General features: G+C 38.0%; 1 protein-coding gene across 2 annotated transcripts in view; it reads left to right on the top strand.

The window, feature by feature from the left end:
- The window catches only part of adgrl2a (adhesion G protein-coupled receptor L2a), a 113,339-nt gene that overhangs the window by 38,917 nt on the left and 49,192 nt on the right, over positions 1-25,230 (top strand). For both annotated transcript variants that reach the window (XM_053634008.1, XM_053634007.1), the window contains exons 3-4: positions 6,559-6,772; positions 22,343-22,452. In XM_053634008.1, the coding sequence (XP_053489983.1) occupies positions 6,559-6,772; positions 22,343-22,452 (324 nt within the window). The remainder of the gene's footprint in view (positions 1-6,558; positions 6,773-22,342; positions 22,453-25,230) is intronic.

The raw sequence follows: 25,230 nt of genomic DNA on the forward strand, positions 1-25,230 counted from the left end.
GTTTGACCCAGGTGAATTCCTACTGTAAATCGCTTCTGAACACAGAGAACAATTTATGTAGCTGTCTTCTTTTCTCTCATAAAGTGTAGAACAGGTGAAGACTGGATCTCAAGTCCACAGACCTTTTGTTAATGCTGCATTTCTGTGGTCAGCACTTGGCCTTGTGCTGTCAGGTTGTTTTTGCATTTCAGATAATGCTTTTTGTCCCCTGCCCGCCCGCCAGACCTACCTGTTGGCCCTGACACACATAATAAATAAATAGATTCATTTGCTATGGATTAGGGCTTGGAATTATCATGGCATGAAAACAGTACAGCCCAACATCATTGTCTTTCTGTATGTCACAGTAGACCCCGCCCAAACCAATTAAAACAAACAAACAAACAAAAAATGTTTTATCTCATATAGCTAGCTAGTTATACAGATGGCATGATGTCCAAGCTTGATGATAGAGTAGGGCTGGTTGATGTGAAAAAATATCACATCATGATACTTCTACTTCACGATACTTCAGGACATTTCTACGATACCCAATGCATATCATGATATATAATTTAGCTAATAAACAAACTACTGCAAAACAGTAGTAAGATAAACAAAAAAAAACCCCACAAAAAACTCAGTTTAACAATACTTTTCTCTAATACTTTTATTATAAAAATAATTGCTTAAAAAATAACTTTAAAAAAATTCATAAAATAATAACTTTTTTAAAAATAGTAACTTTTAAAAATAATAACTTTTATTATACTTTTATATAATACTATAATACTTTTCTCTAATTCTCAAAGACAAAGAATATCAGCAGCATCCATTCAGTACCATTTCATTTGTAATTATTAAAAACGTTAAAAAAAACACACATCACCATACCAACGATATCTCAGAAAAGTGTAATCATTTATCACGATATCGGTGTTACATCAATATAATCACCCAGCCCTATGATAGAGCTATCTATCCAAAAGGGCCATTTATAAATGGAAGTTATCTAAATAGATTCGTTTGCAGGTAAACAGTTATAGCCAGCGGATTTTATAACGCAATGTTGGTAATCTGTTAATTTACGACCAGGATTTAAAATAAATTACTTACAACTGCACAAAAAAGAAACAACAAGATTCTTTTCAGTTGAGATATTTCTATAACCTTTTCTGTATGGTTGTTGGACAGGTCTGTGTTTGTAGTGGCTGACATCAGGTAATTCTGTCAGCATAGTAGTGAGGAGTCAAATGCAAGGAAAGCCTCTTCCCACTGCTGCAGCGCTGCTTGCAATACAATCCTATGCTAATCAGTTTAAGTTTTTAAACAATCTGAAAGTGGCACAGCAGCAATCAAGTGCGCACGAACCACAGTCTTATTTCCACCACTTGCTGTGAGCCTCATGCCCCTAGAAACAATGTGTATAATTTAAAACCTGCCACGAAGAGGCTGCTGTCAGTCATTGATGAGAATAGGAGGAGTGAATGACTACCATTTTGCAACCTACTATGTGAAAGTTACACATTTGGGGTTTGTGAGGAAAATAAGGTCATGAATTTAAGTTACAGTGCGTAGAATTTCTGTTGTTAAAACGAAAAGAAAAGATTTTTGTGTCAAGGGAGTCAAAACTCTGTTTAATATGATGTTCCTGAGTGGTGAGTCAGCCTGAAATTTTGTCATTGTAATGCTGTAAAAGTAAGTCAGGGCTGGGGGTCAGGATCAGGATCGGGTCAGAACTGGTTGGAAATCTGTGGATACAGCAGCTGGGTTCCACAGCTCAGGCACAAAAGAAGTCCAACTCCACAGTGACAGGCCGGAGCTACATCCAATTAGAGATGAGAGAGAGAGAGAGAGAGAGAGAGAGTGAGAGAGCATAAGCATGTAAACAAATGATATTGACATCCTGAAAGACTCTGATATACCGTAAGATAAGAGTTTTTTTTTTCCTCTCCATTACTGAACAGGTAAGGCATTTATTTGTTCTGTAATTTGGTGGGAAGCTTCCGAGTGAGTTATGATAATCAGATAGAATGTGGATTGTCACCCAGTTGAAAAGTTGTGTCATCCAATCATTTTTGTATTTTAAAATACATACGGTTGTACCACATGAGAGTGTGTGATTTAAGCACTCCGCTCTCATGAGCGGTGCCTTTTATCCTCTGATGTGAGTTTTAGCTTCCTGGTTTGTGTCAAGCTTTACACAGGTTTGGCTACAAAATGCACAGAGGACGCAGATGGGGATGAAACAGTTATTCTCACAATACTTTTGTAAAACCGAGCAATCGTGAATACTTGGGCTTCGTCCAAACCTGCATAATACCCTTCCACCACTGACACTTAGTGTGCATTATGCAGTTTGGGACACAGCCTTGGGACAAATTCTATCTGTGTGAGATTAATAGTTGCAGTGCAGAACAGTGCAGCACAAGCCATGTCATGAAGTGTTCTTCCACAAGTAGCTCGCAATAGCATTTTTTTAAGCAGATAGGGTGAAATTCTTAAATCCAAAAGCTCTGAGATGATGGGTAAGCATGGCAGGGTGATGCAATTCATGGTTTGTTTATATTTTGTTCTGCCCACTTGTGCAGGGATGCTGGCTCTGTTAACTCCAAGCCATCCAACACATAAGCCCTAAAATCCTGGGAATACTCTCAAGATTTTAAACAAGTCGCTAGAAGATGTGGCTTACAAAGCCTTTCTGTTATCATTAACGCGTTGTATTTAGCGCCATATGTAGCTAAAACAAAGAGTGAAATGACTTAATTACTGAGAAATGAAGAATGCTTACAGCTTAATCGCTGTTTGTTAGCTACCCCTTAAATGATTTAACAATTAACATCATGTCCTTAAAATGTATAAAATTGTATATTTACTTACAGTGTGATGCAGAAACATTACTGTATCTGTATTCTTCAGCCTCAGTCTGTATCCTTACACTGTTATGCTGTAGCCTTTAAACTCATACTGGAGATGTTTTTGTGTACTTTTTTTTTTTTTTGGTGTATAGCACCGATAATTACCCACAGTTAAAATTTCTACCATTGTTCATTTCATAGCTGACGGGTCAGCTTGTTTGATATAATGGAAGTAACCGTGCAGGCTGGGAGTTTTTAGCGAAGGCTTAGTTGTTCATTTCTTAAATGCTAGGCTACTTGATAGTAAAGGAAATTTCTCCAAATTGAGGAAGTATTGGGTGACATTAAACAATAAGGATTTTGGATTAAATTCACACCATTTTAGAAATAGAATCCCACGCACACGTTGATTAAACATACGGACGAATCTTCGACGTAAATCTCAGGTTGCAGTCTACATTTCCGTTTGCATCGAATGTTGTGTGACACGACAGCATCAGTGCAGTGGTTTTAATGAGACAGGAAAATGGCTCACTGGAAGGAAATCTGGTTTTATATACAATTGACTCCTGTTATTGAATTTTGATATGCTAATTTTGTTTTGTTATTTTGATCTCTTGTATCCCAAAAAAAAAAAGGTGTCTCTAGAAAGCTTGAAATTATATTTTGGGCCAAAAAGGGAATTGCGAGAGTAAATCAAAGTGTCAAAACATGACAAATCATGTCATAAACCTAAGACAGATCTCATAAGAGCAACAGCAGCCTGGAATCAAGACGTTAGGACACCTTTTATGTATATGTGTATATATATATATATATATATATATATATATATATATATATATATATATATATATATATATATATAGACACGCCGCAGAAAACGTGTGGTCCACAAAATCAAATCAAGACGTAAGATAAGTAGCATAGAGCTGCAGGTTAATGTGCAGTGGTGCAGACGTTGCTTTACTAACCCTTTCCTCCTGTTTGAGTGGCTGCAACATTTTATTCCATTATATTAAATGTTAAAAGAGGATATTGGTTATATTTTTTAGGATTCCCTTATTGATGAAGTCAGTAGCCGTTATTAAGAAGGAACTGAAAGATGACTTGTTTATGAAATAAAACCTGCAGTCATGATGTATGGACCATGTTTGTGGCCATGCCGAGGCCATGTTTCATTTTCAGACACATGAACAGGAAGAGCATTACAGCTCTGTCATTTCAGGTCACCAAGCAATGGCATCGTTACTCATTACTCAGGCTGTTCTTTTCCATCCCACGCCCTCAACATGTTCTGGTTTCCTCTGAGCGCAGGACAATAAAGTCCAGTACCATATAGCAAAACCACAGCGCTGTAAACTGTAAGTGTTTTAGCAGGATTCTTCAGATGAAGTATATGAGTGGTTTTGGCAAGGCATGCCTGATCATGCTGATGTTTTTTTTCCCCTTGGAAGACCACGTACATTCTGCCAGCACAGTGTAGCGAGGCCAAAGCTGATGCAGCCCAGTCAGATGGACTATACTGCAATCCCATTGATTCCTGGATGGGTCATGTGATCTCTTTATTGAGTCTGAGCCGAGTTCAAATATAAGCCAAAGGAAAAAGGCCATTTTCAAAAATGCTGACGGAGGCAACCGAAAACAAGTTTTGCTTTCAATCCTAGTGTGTACTGCGCTGAAATTAAAAGTTACCATTGATTTGGATAGACCTTTTATACCTCAAGAGAGCTACTCAGTCTAAATTTAGCCTTGAACTGAAAACGAACCAACACTAACACTGTACCGAGTCCCAAATCCCTTCCTGGGTTTTCTTTTTGGCAAGCCGAAAGCCTTTAATAAATTGCGTTTCACCCAAAAGCGCTGCCCAGAATTCATTCCAAAAATGATCTCAGCATGACAGCTTGGAAGTGAGGTAAATACCCATCATTTCTCACCTCTTTCTGTGTTGTAACATGTAACCATCACACAAGGAATGCCCAAAGTCAAAAAGAGAACAGAGCAACAATACACATTCTGTCTTCTCTAATTGTTGACTTCAGTCAGCCAGAAACTCATTTCAATCGAGCAGACTTTTTAAAGTCATTTGAACCCATTTTGTTGTCAGTACACTTTTGATACAGCAGAAAACATCCTGGCTTGTCAAAATGTGATGCAGGTAATGGCTTGATAGAAAAAAAAAAGTGCTTAGGAGTTACGACTTCTCTTTTTTGTTGTATAATTAACATCCTGTCAGTAACTTCTGAACTGAGAATGTTAAATTTCCTGTGCATTTCAACATGTCTAAATGAAAAGAAATGTACAGAGACAATAGGTGCCCTATATACACCTTTCATTTTAAATTTAGCAATTTATTTAAAAAAAAACGCTGAATTTCCATTTTTCTGACGTCGAACGTGTTTTTAGTTTGAGAACTGTTACAGCTTTTTATTTCTTCAATCAAAAGGTTTCGACCGTGATAAATATGATCTTAATTTGAATGTTAAAGTCTGCAGTGTATATTTAGCATTTATGCAGCCAGATGTTTTACCAGGTCAGCTTCAGCAAGGGACAAGAACTGAATTTATATTCATGGAGGTGGCTGGAGATTCAATAGGCTGTTGTTTCCGTGAACGGAAATCCCTGTGGATATTTTTTGACTGACTTTGTCCTCTTGGTCTATAGAAACGTTCTATAAATAGAAGTGATACGAATCACAGCATGAAGCATGTTTAGCGCAAAGCGCTGTGCTTCATAGATCCTCGCAGCTTGTTTGTAGGCATTCTCCTGTGCGGTGTTTTTTTTTTTTTTAAAGTTCTGTTGTCAAATTCAAGACGCCTTGTCCCCTGCTGCCCACAGGGATACGCCCAGAATTCTGCGTACGGTCCCGCTGGAATTGTATTTTTTATTTTTTTCTTCATAAAACATCAAAAGTGTCTGCTTCACATAACAACTCTAGCAAATACTATTTTCACTGGACTTACTTTTCTTTTGCCACAAAATTAATAAGAGTCTATGTTTTAGGTGCAATTCAAAATATAGTGTTCTTTTTCAAGATAAGAAATTAGACTTTTATATTTAGCATGGAACAATGCTGAAAGCAAAATGTCCTCTAAATGATTTGTTGGGAGTAGATTGATTCACACACACACACACACACACAGACAAACCCCCCCCCCCCTTTAGCACAGTTATTTGGCACTGCTTGCATTTGCAGAACACAGAGTATTGATTTTTTTTCTCCCCATGCTCAGACAGCCTTCATGTTTTTTTTTCCCTCTTCAGCCATGCACATGTCTACTATCATGCTGTCAGAATTAGCCATTCATATTGTTGATGCTTGTTTGGCTATATCTGTTTAAACCCCTAAATTATTGTAAAATATATTAGATTGCCAATATTTAGCATACATTTAAGTTAACATTGACTATGTCAGAGCTTGAATAGTGATAGAATGTACACTATCAAGCATACTTATTAATTACCATAGATATTAAATATTGATTTGTTTACTTTGACTTCCCATCGGTGATCTTTTTTCCACAAACTGACACTATGTCTCATGTAGCTCGGAATGTCTCATTCGTCTTCTCGTCAGCTTGGCAGCCTTTGAAATAATGTCCGGTGTGTTTCTCAAGACACACTCCTTCCCTCACATTTCCCCCTGATACTTCTTGTCAGGGTAGTTATATTTCTGTCTTTGATTTATTCTTTCTTCTTCTTCTCTTCCTGTCTTCCCCAGGCTTCAGTCGGGGAGCACTGCCATTTGGTTTGGTCAGGCGGGAACTGTCCTGCGAGGGCTACCCAATTGACCTACGCTGTCCAGGAAGTGATGTCATCATGATTGAGAGTGCTAATTACGGGCGCACGGATGACAAGATCTGTGATGCTGACCCCTTCCAGATGGAAAATATCAACTGCTACCTCCCTGATGCCTACAAGATAATGTCCCAAAGGTGGGTAGAGCAAAGAAGCTATTCTGTGCTGTGGACATAATGCACAGGCTGACATGCAATACCATATGACATCCTACAATACCATATGACATCCTACAATACCATATGATATCCTACAATGCCATATGATATCCTACAATACTATATGACATCCTACAATACTATATGATATCCTACAATACTATATGTGACCCTAAAATATCATATGACATCCTACAATACCATATGACATCCTACAATACTATATGATATCCTACAATACCATATGACATCCTACAATACTATATGATATCCTACAATACTATATGTGACCCTACAATACCATATGACATCCTACAATACCATATGACATCCTACAATAGCATATGACATCCTACAATACCATATGACATCCTACAATACTATATGATATCCTACAATACTATATGACATCCTACAATACTATATGATATCCTACAATAATATATGTGACCCTACAATACCATATGACATCCTACAATACCATATGACATCCTACAATACTATATGATATACTACAATACTATATGACATCCTACAATACTATGATTTCCTACAATACTATATGATTTCCTACAATACCATATGACATTCTACAATATCACAGCCTACAACACCATATGACATCCTATAATGCTATATGATATCCTACAATACTATATGTGATCCTAAAATACTATATCACATGCTACAATATTATATGACCTCCTATAATACCTTATGACATTCTACAATACTATATGACCTCCTACAATACCATATGACATTCTACAATACTATATGACATCCTACAATACTATATCACAACCTACAATTCTGTATCACTCCCTACAATATTATGACATCCTACAGTACTATATCACATACTACAATTGTGTATCCATTCTACAATACTATATGACATTCTACAATACTATATTACACCCTACAATTCTATATCACATCCTACAATACCATATGACATTCTACAATACTATATCTACATAGCATTGTAGTATTGTCTATACTATATCTGGGCGGCTGTGGCTCGGGTGGTAGAGAGGGTTGTCCACTAATCGTAGGGTTCGATTCCCGGCCCACATGACTCCACATGCCGAAGTGTCCTTGGGCAAGACACTGAACCCCACGTTACTCCGGGTGGCAAGTTAGCGCCTTGCATGGCAGCTCTGCTACCATGTGTGTGTGAATGGGTGAATGAGACACAGTGTAAAGCGCTTTGGATAAGTGCACCATTTACAATACTGTATCACATCCTACGATACTGTATCACATCCTACAATACTGTATCACATCCTACAATACTGTATCACACCTTACAATTCTGTATCACACCCTACAATACTATATCACACCCTACAGTTCTGTATCACATCCTACAGTACTATATCATATCCTACAATACTACAGTGAGGGGAAAAAAAGTATTTGATCCCCTGCTGATTTTGTACGTTTGCCCACTGACAAAGAAATGATCAGTCTATAATTTTAATGGTAGATTTATTTGAACAGTGAGAGACAGAATAACAACAAAAAAATCCGGAAAAACGCATGTCAAAAATGTCATAAATTGATTTGCATTTTAATGAGGGAAATATATATTTGACCCCTCTGCAAAACATGACTTAGTACTTGGTGGCAAAACCCTTGTTGGCAATCACAGAGGTCAGACGTTTCCTGTAGTTGGCCACCAGGTTTGCACACATCTCAGGAGGGATTTTGTCCCACTCCTCTTTGCAGATCTTCTCCAAGTCATTAAGGTTTCGAGGCTGACGTTTGGCAACTCGAACCTTCAGCTCCCTCCACAGATTTTCTATGGGATTAAGGTCTGGAGACTGGCTAGGCCACTCGAGGACCTTAATGTGCTTCTTCTTGAGCCACTCCTTTGTTGCCTTGGCCGTGTGTTTTGGGTCATTGTCATGCTGGAATACCCATCCACGACCCATTTTCAATGCCCCGGCTGAGGGAAGGAGGTTCTCACCCAAGATTTGACGGTACATGGCCCCGTCCATCGTCCCTTTGATGCGGTGAAGTTGTCCTGTCCCCTTAGCAGAAAAACACCCCCAAAGCATAATGTTTCCACCTCCATGTTTGACGGTGGGGATGGTGTTCTTGGGGTCATAGGCAGCATTCCTCCTCCTCCAAACACGGTGAGTTGAGTTGATGCCAAAGAGCTCCATTTTGGTCTCATCTGACCACAACACTTTCACCCAGCTGTCCTCTGAATCATTCAGATGTTCATTGGCAAACTTCAGACGGGCATGTATATGTGCTTTCTTGAGTAGGGGGACCTTGCGGGCGCTGCAGGATTTCAGTCCTTCATGGCGTAGTGTGTTACCAATTGTTTTCTTGGTGACTATGGTCCCAGCTGCCTTGAGATCATTGACAAGATCCTCCCGTGTAGTTCTGGGCTGATTCCTCACTGTTCTCATGATCATTGCAACTCCACGAGGTGAGATCTTGCATGGAGCCCCAGGCCGAGGGAGATTGACAGTTCTTTTGTGTTTCTTCCATTTGCGAATAATCGCACCAACTGTTGTCACCTTCTCACCAAGCTGCTTGGCAATGGTCTTGTAGCCCATTCCAGACTTGTGTAGGTCTACAATCTTGTCCCTGACATCCTTGGAGAGCTCTTTGGTCTTGGCCATGGTGGAGAATTTGGAATCTGATTGATTGATTGCTTCTGTGGACAGGTGTCTTTTATACAGGTAACGAGCTGAGATTAGGAGCACTCCCTTTAAGAGTGTGCTCCTAATCTCAGCTCGTTACCTGTATAAAAGACACCTGGGAGCCAGAAATCTTTCTGATTGAGAGGGGGTCAAATACTTATTTCCCTCATTAAAATGCAAATCAATTTATGACATTTTTGACATGCGTTTTTCTGGATTTTTTTGTTGTTATTCTGTCTCTCACTGTTCAAATAAATCTACCATTAAAATTATAGACTGATCATTTCTTTGTCAGTGGGCAAACGTACAAAATCAGCAGGGGATCAAATACTTCTTTCCCTCACTGTATATCACACCCTACAATTATGTATCACATCCTACAATACTATATCACATCCTACAATAATATATCACACCCTACAATTCTGTGTCACACCCTACAATACTATATCACACCCTATGATACTGTATCACACCCTACAGTTCTGTATCACACCCTACGATACTGTATCACACCCTACAGTTCTGTATCACATCCTACAATACTGTATCACACCCTACAATACTATATCACATTCTACAATATGTTATGTTATTGATATGATATCCTACATTACCATAATACTATAAACTATAATAACTATACTATATATAACAACTATAATCACAGTTTCAAGCTTACTCAAGCTTCTGGAAGTAAGCAAAGTGAATGACAGCAGAGTTACCAGAGAGAAGATCATTCCATGGATACCACATAGAGGTTTTTTTTTTTTTAGAATATTATTATTATTTTAATACTATAGTTTACTATTGTACATCATATGGGTTGAGCGACATGCCAAATATTATATCACGAGTCTCAAAGAAGGGCGCACGGTTGCTTAGTGGTTAACACATTTGCCTCACACCTCCACACCACATAGGCTCGATTCCCGCCACCGCCCTGTGTGTGTACGGAGCTTGCATGTTCTCTCCTTGCTGCAGGGGTTTCCTCCGGGTACTCCGGTTTCCTCCCCCAGTCCAAAGACATGCATGGTAGGCAAATTGGCATGTTCATAGTGTGTGCATCTGTGTGTGATTGTACCCTGCGATGGATTGGCAGCCCGTCCAGGGTGTACTCCGCCCTGTGCCCCATGCTCCCTGGGATAGGCTCCAGGTTCCCTGCGACCCAGTAACAATAAGTGGTACAGAAAATGGATGGATGGATATTTATTACTTTAACACTAATAAGGTGAAAATGTTAATATTTGATAATTTTAAACATTACATATAAAATCTTAATATCAGCCAGTATCCAGGATATCACAGAAAAGCATATTGTGCCCTAATTTTGCATGGTTTCAATATTAACAATACTTCGCTACATTAACAGGGTTCATTTGTCACTGTATGATTGGACAGTTTTCTGTAAAATACCGTTAAAAATGTCTTCTGTAAAATACCGGTAAAAATGCACCCCCATCTCCATCTTTTTTTTAAACACAAATTTACTTACTTACTTATTCCTGTATTTCACATCCCTTTGTATCGAGCTGCAACTCCCCCAAAATTTCGCAAACCCCAAACCCTTATCTCAGGTAGTTTTTCCGTGCCACTGTCGCCTCCGCCTTGCACAATAAGGATCTAATCTGCTTCTGGATTTCTGTTAAGCTGCGTTGTGACAAAGTCTGTTGTTACCAGTGCAAATAAAATTTGCACACAGCTAGAATGTTTAAGGAGTGCACATGCTTTCTGTTTGGATGCTGGCATTACAGATTGTAAGTTAGGTCTATCACGCATTCGTAAAACTCTGCTGAAAACGCAACTGGAATTGGGACTTTGGTAACTGTATGTTATTCTGATCACATCATAGAAGTGACTCTAGCACTTTAGACAAGGCTGACTGCCATTCCACCACCTGACGGCAAAAATGGAGGGTGGAGAGTTTTTTTTTTTCTTTTTCTCAGGGCTATATTATGTTTTATTAGAATTTATTAAATTCATTAAACATAAACTAATGTGTTTGAGGTGAAGCCTGTCTTAATGGACATTGTTTCTTCATCTTCTGTGTTTTAGCCATGATCTGAAAATAACACCAGATTTAAATCATTTATGCAGTAAAAAGGTATTAAATTTTTCAAATGAAAGAAAAGAAGAAAACAGCAGTGATCACTCCTGAGCATTTACAGATGCTAAACCAGTTTTTATTATTAAAATATGATTTGGGATAGCACAAAAAGGTAGTAGATATAACCCTAGAATGAGGGGAAATTGTTTCAAAACAATTTAAGACTGCTGGCAAATAGCTAAACTGCTAGTTATGTTAGGGATGGATGAGTATATACAAGTAACAGCAATGGTTGACTCTGACAACACAATAAATGTGTAATTGAATGTACTTCATCATACATTTTACATCAAACGAAGTTCATCATCATTACCAAACAACACAGCGAGAAAAACCTCCAGAAATATCCTTTATATATATATATATATATATATATATATATATATATATATATATATATATATATATATATATATTTCACATACTATGGCTTGTTTGCCAGCACACAGTGACTGTGGAAAGAACTGAGCAGAATACACCACAAAGCAAGTTCTGCAGTACAAAGCATTCACATAAATTTACTTTACAACACACCAAGGACTTATGTTCATCACATTGCATTTAAACATAATGACCAGACTCCAGAAACATTTACTACAGCCAGTGCTAGTGTCAGTGCGAGATCAAACCCCTCTCCCGCCTTCCTCTGGAATCTTAGTACTACGCAGTCATTTTCCCTGTCGAATATTCGGTCTGTTGAAATGACCGAAGTACACCTCTCAAACTTCCTATCGTTGCATTCTACAAGCCGTGCTTTTTCTCTCTCATCTGCTCCATTTATAATCAGGCCTCCTAGCTGCATGGCATTGACTCATAGAAGCGCTCTTAGAACCAAGCACGGAGACCCTCCCTCTCTAAAATCCTCAACAATCATTTCAAACGTGCTTTTAAAAAACCAAACAAAAATCCCGTTTTCTGGTGTATCCGCTTGCCAATTGATTGACTAACAGATTGACTAACATACATCTGGAGCCTTGCAATTCCTCTTTTCTAGCATTGCTCTGGCAAACAGGAAGTTGCGCGTGACATGGCCTTTGATGTGTTTTGTAGGTCTAGGCAGCGTGGGTTGTTTGTATTTCCGCTCGGCTTATTATACATGTGCCATGATTTGTATGAAAATAGGCCTGAAACTGCAGCGGCTCAATTAGGCCCTTCAGCTGCAGGCAATTAGCCGTCTCAAGTGGGTGCTAATCTACATGGGGAAACTTTTCAAAGGGATGTGCCTCCTTAGGTTTGCACAAGCCCAGATGTGAAATTGCATTGTTTTGCACTTTTCATGTTGTTATATCTTTTGGCCAAGTAATGAATCACCACCAACATCATAATCATCCATCATGACGCTTGATTAGTGCACATTAATAAAAGATGTGGGCTAATTTTTAGAACCCAATGCTTCATTTGAGTGGAGATAAAACTTGCAATCGCAGTGGGAGCACCGGTGGAACGGCCAAGCGCAGATTGAGGTCTCTGAGACCGAACATAGGCTCAGCACCTAAAAATCTAAGTAAGCTAAGTGTATATATTGTATATATCAATCTCGATTTGTCAAAGAAAGCCCTTATGTGTATCTGAAATGTTTTTTGCCAACTTATTTCTGGCATATTTCACTTAACCATATTTTCTTTTATGACAGAAAAATCTTTCCTTTCTTTATCATTGCCTCCTATTAAGCAGTGTTCAGGAAAACAAATGTAGTGTTCTTTGTTGACAGAAATGCTTGTACACACACACACACACACACACACACTAGTGCTGTTTCAGTATTATAACTTTAGTGACTATTAAAAAGGTGCAATAGTCAATATTTACAATTCCTTACTTGTACAAATAACATGAAGATATGTAAAACATGGTAAAATATGAAGTTTTAAGCTGTGGCCTCAGCACACGCGTATTAAGTGGCTGAGAAACCCCCTTTGGAAAATTTTATTCTGGCCCAGAATGCTTGTTTTTGTTTGGATGTGCCTACTGTCAGTCATTTTATAGACATTCAACTCTACAGGCCATGGTAGAGCCTGCGAGCTGTGCTTCATTAACATAGGTGGGAGTAAAAAAAAATAATCATTCAATGTTGAATCCACCTACTTAACTGTTAGAGACCTAATCTTACATAATGCCCCTTTAAAGTGTTCCATATCTCTCTTTATGCAAACATCTGCAAACAAATAAGCAAAAAAAAAAAAAAAAACCAAACAAACCTACACTTGTTTGTGAAATCAAGAAGCACACTGAGATGCTTCCCTGATTTCTAATCACTAGATGTGGTTGATTACTGCAGGGAAAGCTTGAAGTCCTCAAGTCGGTTTTAGACTTCTCATATGTGATGAACAACGGTGGAAAATATGCAACTTTTTTTTTTGCCTTGACTACTAAAAAAACAGGGATACACCCTAACCTCAGTTAACATACAGTATTTCTGCTGTTTCAGTTTAACAGACAGATGTGCACTTTCACTTCGTAGTATTTCTCATAAACTAAGCCCTTGTTTGACAGACAGCCTACAAACTGCTAGGAACACCTGTTTTTTTGGGGGTTTTTTTTGAGGAGGGGGCATGTTCCAAGTTTTTAGAGCATCGTTTTAAGGCTTTTCTCAGAAGCACCTCTGAAGAACTATAAGCCAACTTCAACTCAGTGTGAAATGTACAGCAATGAGGAAAGAACAAAAAAAAGACAAATTTGCTTTTCTTTTTTCAGTTTAGTACTTTTAACAATCAGGTAATTCAACAGAAAACAATGCGAGATACACATTTCAAATCACCCTTGCTTCTGAATGAATGTTACTGTAATACCGTTATACAGTATACAGTCATCACAGTAGATATTACCTTTACATTATCCCACCAAACTGACAACGCCATAATAAAAACCTTTATACAACAAGTAAAATATCAAAAGTCATTTATGCAGGAAAAAATATTTTATTTTACAACAATTTTTACAACAATACTGTGGCTGCATTGTGAAACAAAATAAATTAATCAACATCAAGCCAGTCTTCAACATTTGGTCATAAATTTTCATCAAAATCACAGTGAAGATCCTTGTTGTTCGTGCACCATGGGAAAAACCTTCTGGCATGGCGAATCCAGGCTTGACATTGCGCTGCAGTTATGTCATTGCAAGCCTTATCCATGGCTTGAAGGAGGGTGACATGCGCATGGGGATGGTGATCATACACCTTCCACCTCCAAGCAGAGAAGAATTCCTCAATTGGGTTGAGGAAAGGGGAGTATTGTGGGAAATATAGAGTCATGAACCGAGTATGAGCCTGAAACCATTCCCAAACCAGCTCTGCATGATGGAAGCTGACATTGTCCCACACAATAACATAACTGATATCTTCACCCTGACAGGCCTGCTCAAGTTCATTTAGAAAAGCTATCTGGTGTTCAGTGTTGTATGATCCAAGAACTGGTCTACAGCCTACCACACCATCTTCACATAGCCGCACAATCGAGATGTTTCCGCCACGTTGTCCAGACACTTGGATGGTTGCTAGATGGCCAATAAGGTTACGTCCACGGCATCTGGTTTTTGCCAGATTAAAGCCTGCCTCGTCAACAAAATATACTTGTGATGATCCATAGCAGCATCTAACTCCGTCACCCTCTAAAAAAAGATCATTTGCTTAGCTCTTTTACAAAGAAAAGTTGACATTGTTAGTCTGTAGTACAGTACTGTGAGTATCACAAAGTAAAAACTGAACATACATTACATCACATAGTGCTGTACCTGAACATAATCTGCATGCAGTCGTTTCACCCGGGCATTAACTCTCTCAAAAGGCACCGGGTAAATTTGTTTCATAGAAACCTGGTGCTTCTTCAAAAGGTGGGCAATATTTGGAAGGCTGATTGATGCCATATTGCCAAAGGTGTCATTGCTCTCCTCAATAACCTGCTTTATTCCTTGCTCTGACCATGTCCACCACGGCCAATGACTAAAAATGTGTGAGAAGTCATTATAAGTTGCATTTTCAGTTGAATTTGTGGAAACCACTTGAAGCATTCATTGTGTTGAACTATTTCAATTGCTTTTGTTTGATTTGTTCTTTTCAAACAGCTGAAAGACCGTAAATATTGACAATAATCCTGATTTGCAATCCGGGTTGAATACTTTTGATTGCAACTGTAGTTGTTTCATCTTGGTTCATTGTAATTAGCCCAGGCATATGACAATAATTAGCAGCTGCAGGTGTAACGACGACATCGATTTGTTGCCTTCCACACCCACAAAATTGGTCGCACAGAAAATGGCTCTTTTCTAAGACAGACTGCTTCAACTACTGAGAATTGCTGTGGCATTTAGAGTGACCTTCTCTCCTCTTCAGCCTTACAGAGGGTTGACAATTGTGGGAAAATTCTACTACTCTGCAAGTCTCTACAAATCTCTGCAACTGCACTAGAATGATGAACACCATTTCTCTAAAAGCTATTCACATCATTTTCATCCTCGTCAAACCATTCCGTGAGCCCTCGTACCCTGTGCATAGGGGCAGGGCCATGCTAGAAGAAACCACATTCATCAGGATAGAAATGTTTCATCATAGGATAGAGGTGATCAGTCAGAAGAACTGTGTATTGATTTGCCGTACCGGTAGCAGCCTTTTTGTGTACAGCACACATGCACTTGTCCACTTTTTGGGTGAAAGATCACTTTCCGAATGACTATTTTCCACATCTCTGTGCATCTTGCACCACTGAATTAATGATGAATTAATGCAATGTAACCCTACTATAATATCCTTCTCGCTGTAGTTGTGGACAAACTGTTCTTGCTGAAGGTCTGATCACATCCTGCATTGACATTCTCATTCATCCAAAGAACTACCGTTCTGTTTCTCTTTATATATCACACTAAAAAGTAGCATCTCACTGGATTTGTGCCTCTGAAGAAGATTTCAAAACCCTATTTACTGATGCCTTTCCTGACAGTCTAAATGCAGATGTCATACTAGTCACGGTTCCTACTGAAGCATTTACCATGAACCCTCTTTCAAAGTCACTTAGATCTTTTCCTTTTGCCATGTTCATACAAAATGGAGGTCTGCTCAGCATTCTCATACTTGCTACCAAGCATGGTATAGTGTTGACGTCAAATAGTATCATGCCAGTACACCTGTCTGGAAGTTTTCCCTTTCATTTATCATCATATATACAGACAATCCAGTGTCTCAGTGTTCTGTTTTTATCACCCACTGAAGACTTGTGTGGAAGTGCAGTGAGGAATCATTTCATTACCAAGATGCACTGTGTAAAAGTAGTCTTATTATACTGCTTTTCAGTGATGTTTTATACAACTCTGCTGTCTGACATCTAAACAACTGCAAAGATATATACAGAATCATTAGACAAGTCGAAGTGCTGAAATGTGTGTGTGTGTAGATGGATAGTTTGTGTTTAGACAGATGACAGCGACCCTGAGAGATGCCCTAATGAATGAATGACATACTTGTATCCAAACCCTGCCCACATGCTTACTAGGGCTGGGCAGTATGAAAATAACGTGAAAAATGATGTCACTGTTTTCTTTTCTGAGATTTCATGATATATATATATATTTTAAAATATTTATTTATTTATTTATTCAATAAATCTAATTTTAAACTGACTGGAAGCAACAGATTGGCTCTTGCAGTTTTGTTACTTAGTGTTAGTTATTAACATTTAAAATGAACATAAATATTTTTTTCCCTCCCTTTCAGTATTAATTTAATATATAAAAAATATAATGTATTTTTGTGCACATTATAGAAATCATTGAACAGTTTTTTAATGCAGTATTATAGGGCTGTACACAGTACATTGTGACACAGTGCATCATGGTGCAAAAACGTGAGGATGTGCATTGTGGACGTGTGCAGTTCACATCCTGCACATCAGCATTCTATTATGCATCTATTGCAGTTGCAGTGTTTGAACCCCAGAGGTCCCAATCTGCACAACCCATAAAATATAGCACACACTGGTCACGTGATCACATTGTTTCGTGACGAGCTTACTGGATCTGCACTTGTGAAGTCTGATAACCCGATAGCTCCGGATAGCAACAACCAACACACAGCACGCGGTGGTTTCATGACCACACTCTAACGGTTAAAAAGAGCTCTTCGGTAGCTTTTGCACAACACAGTGGAAGCGGGCATTTTAGCCGGCTTTGGAGCTCTATTCCTGCTATGGACCTCATTATGTTTCAGGCAGTCATTTTCTCCAGGTCAGACACTTTGTTTATTCAGTCAAACATTTTTGAGAGAACATTTAATTTAACAATTTTACAAAATGTTCACGATTTGGTGAGCCTGTAGTACGTTTTTTTTTTTTTTTTTTTTTTTTTTACAAAATTAAACCTTTGTTCATAGCCATTTTTGACATATATAGCTTTATACAGACAGAAATGCACTTTGTTTATGATTCAGAAATAAAAAAAAGACTCTTTTCAGTCACATTTTTGCTTCATTCAGATTTTGTACAAAATATTCTGAGAATGAAATCGAACTGGAATCATGATGTCAGCATTGTGAATCGAATCGTGTGTATCATAACTCCACTACGATATTGCTATATTTGCTGGCAGTTTATGAGCAGTTCTATACAGTGTGATACATCATGTATCATAGAAATGTCTTTGAGAATTGTGATATCTTATTTTTTGTCATACGGCTCTTCCCTAAACCTCACAATAAATAAAACGGCACGATTTGGGGGTGGGGGATTGGAGCAGAAACCATTCAGTGGACATTTCTACAGTTCTTTAATGCTTACATTTTTAAATGCCAGTGACAAGAAGTTTGTGTGTGTGTGTTAAATGTGTCATCTGTAAGACAGTCTCATCTTCTCTGTAAACACCTTTGCTGTCAGCCATGGGTCTGTTTCGGAAGGAGATTTTAATCAGTGGTGTGCTGTGCTCATGCGATGCTCAGGCAGAGTTGTTGCTTAGCTCTCCTTAAAGGTCAAATACAGGAAGATTAGCTTCTGAATACTCGATGAAATATTAGATGTGTTCTTCCCTCATTGGAATGACGCCATCAATTGCTGTTACTGTATATTATATAGTCTTTTCTCATTTTTCGTGCTGCCCATCCATCTGTCCGTCCATCCATCTGTCCGTTCATCTGAGATTCTCGTTAGCGCAATATCTCCAGAAGGAGTGGTTGAATGCTTGTAGGATTTATGTGGAATTGTCATCGTAACTAGCAGATGAATTGATTAGATTTTTGGAATTGATCCAAACAGGGTCAAGGTCACATCAAGGTTAAATGTCTGAAATATCTGCTCTTCAAAAGCTTCCTTTATGTTTAAAGTATATTTTAAGGGTATTTCTGGTATATAAATTAGTAACAAGCAGGACTAGACTTGTTGATGACCGAGGTGTCCCTGCTGATGCCATTGATGTCGAGTTCGACATATTTCTATCAGTGTCATGGCCAATGAGGGGTGGTGTGACACGGTTATCACCCTGAAGTTGATCATTTTCCTATAGCAGCAAGTTCCAGAGTGTTTTATTCATCTTATACCATATATATATTTACCAATGCTAAAAATGTTTTATTTATTAAAAATGACGCATCATGATTTTTTAATCAGTTTATAGCTAAGTTTAGTGTTATGGAAGGACTGTGCAGCCAGTTCCTGTTATATTTTCCTCACCAGCCTCTTTTTCCTCTCTCTAAAAGTCAATAAGCCAAAAAAAAACCCAAAAAACTTAAAGGAACAGCTTTACCTCCGACTTTTACAAAGCACTGACACTGGAGACTCCTTCCACAAATGTTACAGAAAGCTTCACCATATCACCAATGATGTTTGACTTTTTTTATGTTTTGACCCTGTGCTGTTACTATAGAAATGATAACGTGTTAGAATGAGCACATTAATATAAACCTGTTATTTGAATAGTAGAGCTGCTTTCATAGAAAATGAATCAACACCTTCTGACCAGTCAGAAACAAATGCCGATATCACAACGCGCAGGTTTATTATATACAGTATGTATTATATACTCAGCAAATGAGACGCATTTCCGTTTTGATCGCGGTGCATTATAAAGACATCACATTGCGAGAAACATCCTTGTAAAACCTTTCAACTTTTTTTTTTTTGTTTCAGGCAACGCACTACAAGTCATTCCTTCCTACACGGAAACATAAACTGTCCTTTGAACATAAACAGCTATAATTTAGTTCTCATATTCCATTATGTAAATGTATAGACAGTGTTAGTAAATGAAATATATCACACACCGTGTTCTACGACGCTCATTAACAGTGCCACAAATAAAAAGAGCCAACTGGCTCATTAATGCAGCAGCTAAAGGTGTATGTTACAGCTTCTGGCAGCACTATAATTCATTTTTATGAGCAACAGGCCTCGCGCTCTCATCTGTTATCACACATGTGGTGTGTTAATAAAGTAAAAATCCATATGAGGGACAGTTTTCACACCATGGCTTCTGTCTGTGTACTGTCCTGGCTTTTCAATATGACCTACACAGTCGCACAGCTGTGCATCAGGAGGCCCTGAGTAAACAACACTGCACTGTTGTATACAGTAATCCATCTCAGATAATGTTGTCTCCGTGTTTGTGTTTAAAAAAAAAAAAAGAGGAAAACTTTATTTTTCTGGCTAGTTGCTGAGTAAAGGGGGGAAAAGTGCAGAGAAAACAATGGTCAGGAAAATGCCAGCAGGGTGATTCAGACATGCAGCACTACAGTGTCCTGCCTCCTGAGGCTGCATTCAGAGTCAGGAACACATCGAGTCTCGCACAGAGTGCTGTGTTTCACTGTGCCTTCATCTGGCCGATCCTTTACCGTCATACTACACAACCCATGATTCAAGACGGTGGCAGAAAACACTGGTGAGACACGGAGCAGTTTGTGGACAAATAAGTTATTTGTAATTATTTTTTATTTTATTTCCTATTCGTAGAGAAATGCCTGATGTAGTTACAGAAAATTTGTTCTATTTTCTCCATCATGTGTTATTCCAGCTCGCCTAGGGCTGGCTGATATGACAATATTATATCGCTATTCTAATAAATTATGTGAATATTTTGAGATATCATATATATATATATATATATATATATATATATATATATATATATATATATATATATATATATATATTCATTGCAAAATGATTGGAAGCATCTGATGAATTGTTAAAAATCATAACATCACAATAAAAGAATAATTATTGTAACATCACAATAAAATAATAATCATTATAACATCACAATAAAGAATAATTATTATAACATCACAATAAAATAATAATCATTATAACATCACAATAAAGAATAATTATTATAACATCACAATAAAATAATAATCATTATAACATCACAGTAAAGAATAATTATTATAACATCACAATAAAATAATAATTATTATTACATCACAATGTTAATTAATAATTAATAAGGATAACATTTTTTATGCAACACTGCTTAATTGCTGGCATTTTTTTGAGCAAACGTATATCATAGAAATCATGAAATGATATTTATATCCTATCGCCCACTCTTAATCTCACCTGGTGACTTTAGGGTTAGCGATCGTTAGCGTATGGCGGCATCCCGGCACGCTGCCTTCGACGCCTGTCTAAAACCATTTCTTTTTTTTTTACACATACCTTAGTAGATTTCAAAGTGCTGCTTTGTAAGACAACTGAGTTAGTCAGCAAGACATCAGAGCAGCTGCCTTCCACCTTTTTGCTTTGTGTGGAAATGTATGTTTTCTTCCATCACAGCTTGAGGACCTTTTAGTCCACAGGCATGTTCAGATTTAGGAATCAATTTGCCTTTTAGCAACCACTCTTTTTTTTTTTCTTTCATAAAATGTTGTCTACTTTCAGGGAAGTGCAGAAATTCTACAGCATTAACCGATGTACTGTAGATAGATTTTCAGCGATCAATTGAAATAGTAAGCACTCGTACATGGACAGAGATATTGATTAAAGGCTACAGACGACAGATAAAATGCTAAGCCACATCAGGGCGGTGAACTGCCCAATGTGGTTGTGTAGGTTTGTGGTAACTGTCTGAGACATCAGTGGGGCTGTGGTGAGAGGAATGCTGAAAGTTTTTTGTTGTTGTTGTTTTTTTTAAACACAAGTCCAACAACAACAACAACAAAAAAATCATAAACAAGACAGTCCCGCTGAGCACACAGCATGATTCAGTCTGTATCATTAATATTCTAGAGAGGGATCTACTTTTAAAACGGCAGGCACTAAGATTAATCAATCATAATTTACATTGTAACTAAGCTGCTCAGATCCCTAATTATAATGTTTTTGTTTTTCCTTTCTGTGAAATGTTGTTTAACAAACCAAAGCGAGCAAACCCACAATACGCCGTATGAAAGTGAACGGAAAACGCTTTATAAGAGTTGTTCTCTTGGACGAATCAGCATGTCATGCACACACAAAAATCTTTCTAATTTAATCATGAACACTTTTAGATTGGATTGTTCATTTTGTCTGAGACGGCTGCTGTGGCGTCGCTGCCCTCTGCTAATGTTCAGTCTTGTTCTTTTTATCCCAAACAAAGCCATTCTTTTCTGAATCCACTGGCCTTTTACTCGAATGACGCTGTTTGTTTCATATTGACCCGAGCACAACAAGACCAATTGCATTACTGGCAGTTGAGCACTGTGCGCTCTAAAGGCACACACTAAGATCCCTGGCTGATATTTTCCCCTTCTTTTTGTAACTCACTCACTCTCTCTCTCTCTCTCTCTCTCTCTCTCTCTCTCTCTCTCTCCTTCCCTTCCTCCCTTAGGTGCAATAATCGAACCCAGTGTATTGTCATTACGGGAACGGATGTCTTCCCTGACCCTTGCCCAGGAACTTACAAATACCTTGAGGTCCAGTATGAATGTGTCCCTTATAGTAAGTATGAACCATCATTTTGTTTATGCAGAAAGTAAGCCTTTTGTGTACTAACATGCTACTCGTTTATAATTTCCCTAAGAACCAACTGAGCTTAGAAATATGTATACGGTGAACGTTAAACATCCCTCATAAGGGAACAGTAATTCTTCAGTTCATGTTATCAGTACCCAAGATGCTATTTAATTGTAGCTGTTTTGTACTGTTATTTTTTATAATTATTTTTGTAAATCATTTTGGGGAGATCTTTGATTTATTAAATGTTTGCTTTTGTTACTGTAACAAAATTGTCTTGGTGTAGAGTAAGTTTACAGAAATACTTTGCACATATTATATAGCCAAATGTTTGTGGACACCTGACCGTCACACTCGTATTGTGCTTGCTGAAAATCCCATTTCAGATCGAGTCCCAGTTTTGCTCTTATAATAAGCTCCACTCTTCTGGGAAGGCTTTCCACTAGATTTCGGAGCGTAGCTGTGGGGATTCTTGTTCTCAGCCACGAGCATCAGTGAGGTCAGGCACTGATGTCGGGTGAGGAGATTTGGGGTTTAGTCAGCTTTCCAGTTCATCCCAAAAGTGTTCGGTGAGGTTGAGGTCGGGGCTCTGTGCAGGAAGGACGTTCGAGTTCTTCCACTCCAATCTTGGCAGACCATGTCTTCATGGAGCTCGCTTTGTGCACAGAGGCGTTGTTATGCTGGAACAGGTCTGGACCTCTTAGTTCCAGTGAAGGGAAATTGTAATGCTAAAGCATACAAAGACATTCAAGACAATCGTGTGCTCAAACATTGTGCCAGCAGTGTGATGAAGAACGACGTACAGGTGTGAAGATCAGGTTTCCACAAACTTTTGTCCATATAGTGTATGTGACCACCAGGACTTTTTTGTTAGTCTCTTTATTTTTTAGATGTCGCATGTGCTCTTCATTAGTCAGATGATATTTAGCAGTATTAATTCATCTTGATATTTGAAAGTAAAATTAGATTGATTCTTTGCTTAGTGAAGAGCAGGACAAAAACATCCAAATTTACTCTTCTCAAAGTCTTTGCAGACAGGGACTCTTTTAACTGTAAAATAAATTCCACAGACCCCTCGCAACAGATTTATGAACTATAGAGATATTCGGTTTATTATTAAGCAATACTAATTTGACTGTTTATTGTAGGTATAAAGGTTTTTACTCCTAAAACGTTCCAACAGCAGAACACATTAAGTCCAAGTTGGCATTATGTAACATGTTTCTGTGCCATTAAGGTTTGGATAGCTACAAGAATTCAATAATAAATACAACAACATTGACACAAATACAAAAAAAACCCCGACCCCTTGGCTATGCTTCTCGGACCCCGCTTTGAGAACCACTGGTCTAAAGAATATCAGATGACCTCGAAAAGCTGTGCAGTCTGATGATTAAATCAAATCTAATGCTTGTTATGGATTCACAGGTTACCGAACTCCCAGCAGTGTCTGTACTCTAGGTGTTAGGCTTGTTTGATATTGATTGCTCGCATTTTTCCATTTTAAAATATCGCGATAAACTATTTAATCGTCTAGAACCGCTAGCCTAAAAAAAGACAGGACAAGCTATTCCACCAATGTCAGGTTTCAGAAGAGATGGGGAGGCATAATAATATTAGCAGCTGTGCAGTAGAGAGCTGCGGCAATCGTAAACACTCAGCTGGACGCTGGATTTTTTTCTGCAGTAATGCGCAGTAAACACAACAGTAACTTTTTCAATATAATCCTTTTAAAAATCAGTTGTCTAACGTCCACGTGGTCGACATTGTCCCTGGTTATGAAGCTGAGCAGGAGAACGGCAGTAAAAATAAAATAATTCTGGATTTACCCTGACAGAAAGCAAGAACGCCCATGTGAGTTGAGATTAGAATGGAGTTTGGCAAAACTGGTAATATTATTATGATAATAACAGTAAATGTCACTTGATGTTGTAGCAAAGTAATAACATGTAGGGACGATAATATCATTCCATATAAGTCTACCAGGTGTCTGTAATCCGGGCACCATGAAAAGGAACTGACGCTGGCGTAAAACACACGCAAATTCAAATTAAACAAACGCACTCTATTTTGATATTTTCTATTACATTACCAGTGCAGATTGTTTTGGCCCATTAGGCATTTGGATGGTTATATTATTATCCAACTCACTTGTCCCATCTACCGGGAGACTGTCTGCGGGAGTTGACTGCCTGTTACACATCAAGAGCTCGAGTGAGGAGTGCAAAACACATCTAAAAAATAAAATCAGTCTGACAGTAAACCCCATTTCTCCTAGCTGTATGTATGTATGTATGTATGTATGTATGTATGTATTTATTTATTTATTATCCAAGATATTGACTAGACGTGTGCTAGTATGAATGATAAATCACATGATCTGTTTCTCATTTCTGCTTATGTGCCAATTTTCTTTTAATCTTCTGATGAAATCACGTGTTTTCTTCCCCCTTTTAACACATGCTTTAATATGAATTTTTTTTTTTTCCAGATTTCTCTATTTACTTGCAGTCCACAGCATTGTCCATTTATTTAACATGACTGTTTGTTTGACTTTACAGGAAGCTCGAGTAGTCCTGTCCCAAAAATATCAGCTTGAATAATGTGTTTGATTTCGTTACTGAATAGTTGAACTGATTCTTTTTCTACTTCTTCTTAGGTTTACTCAGATAAATGTTTTACACTTATGCAAAATACAATAAAAACGTTTTGACCAAACTCTGTCAACCACTGTGCCCAAATATGGATGTGTGTATGTATGTG

The sequence above is a fragment of the Ictalurus furcatus genome, chromosome 10 (assembly GCF_023375685.1).
Source record: "Ictalurus furcatus strain D&B chromosome 10, Billie_1.0, whole genome shotgun sequence".
Classification (NCBI taxonomy): Eukaryota; Metazoa; Chordata; class Actinopteri; order Siluriformes; family Ictaluridae; genus Ictalurus; species Ictalurus furcatus.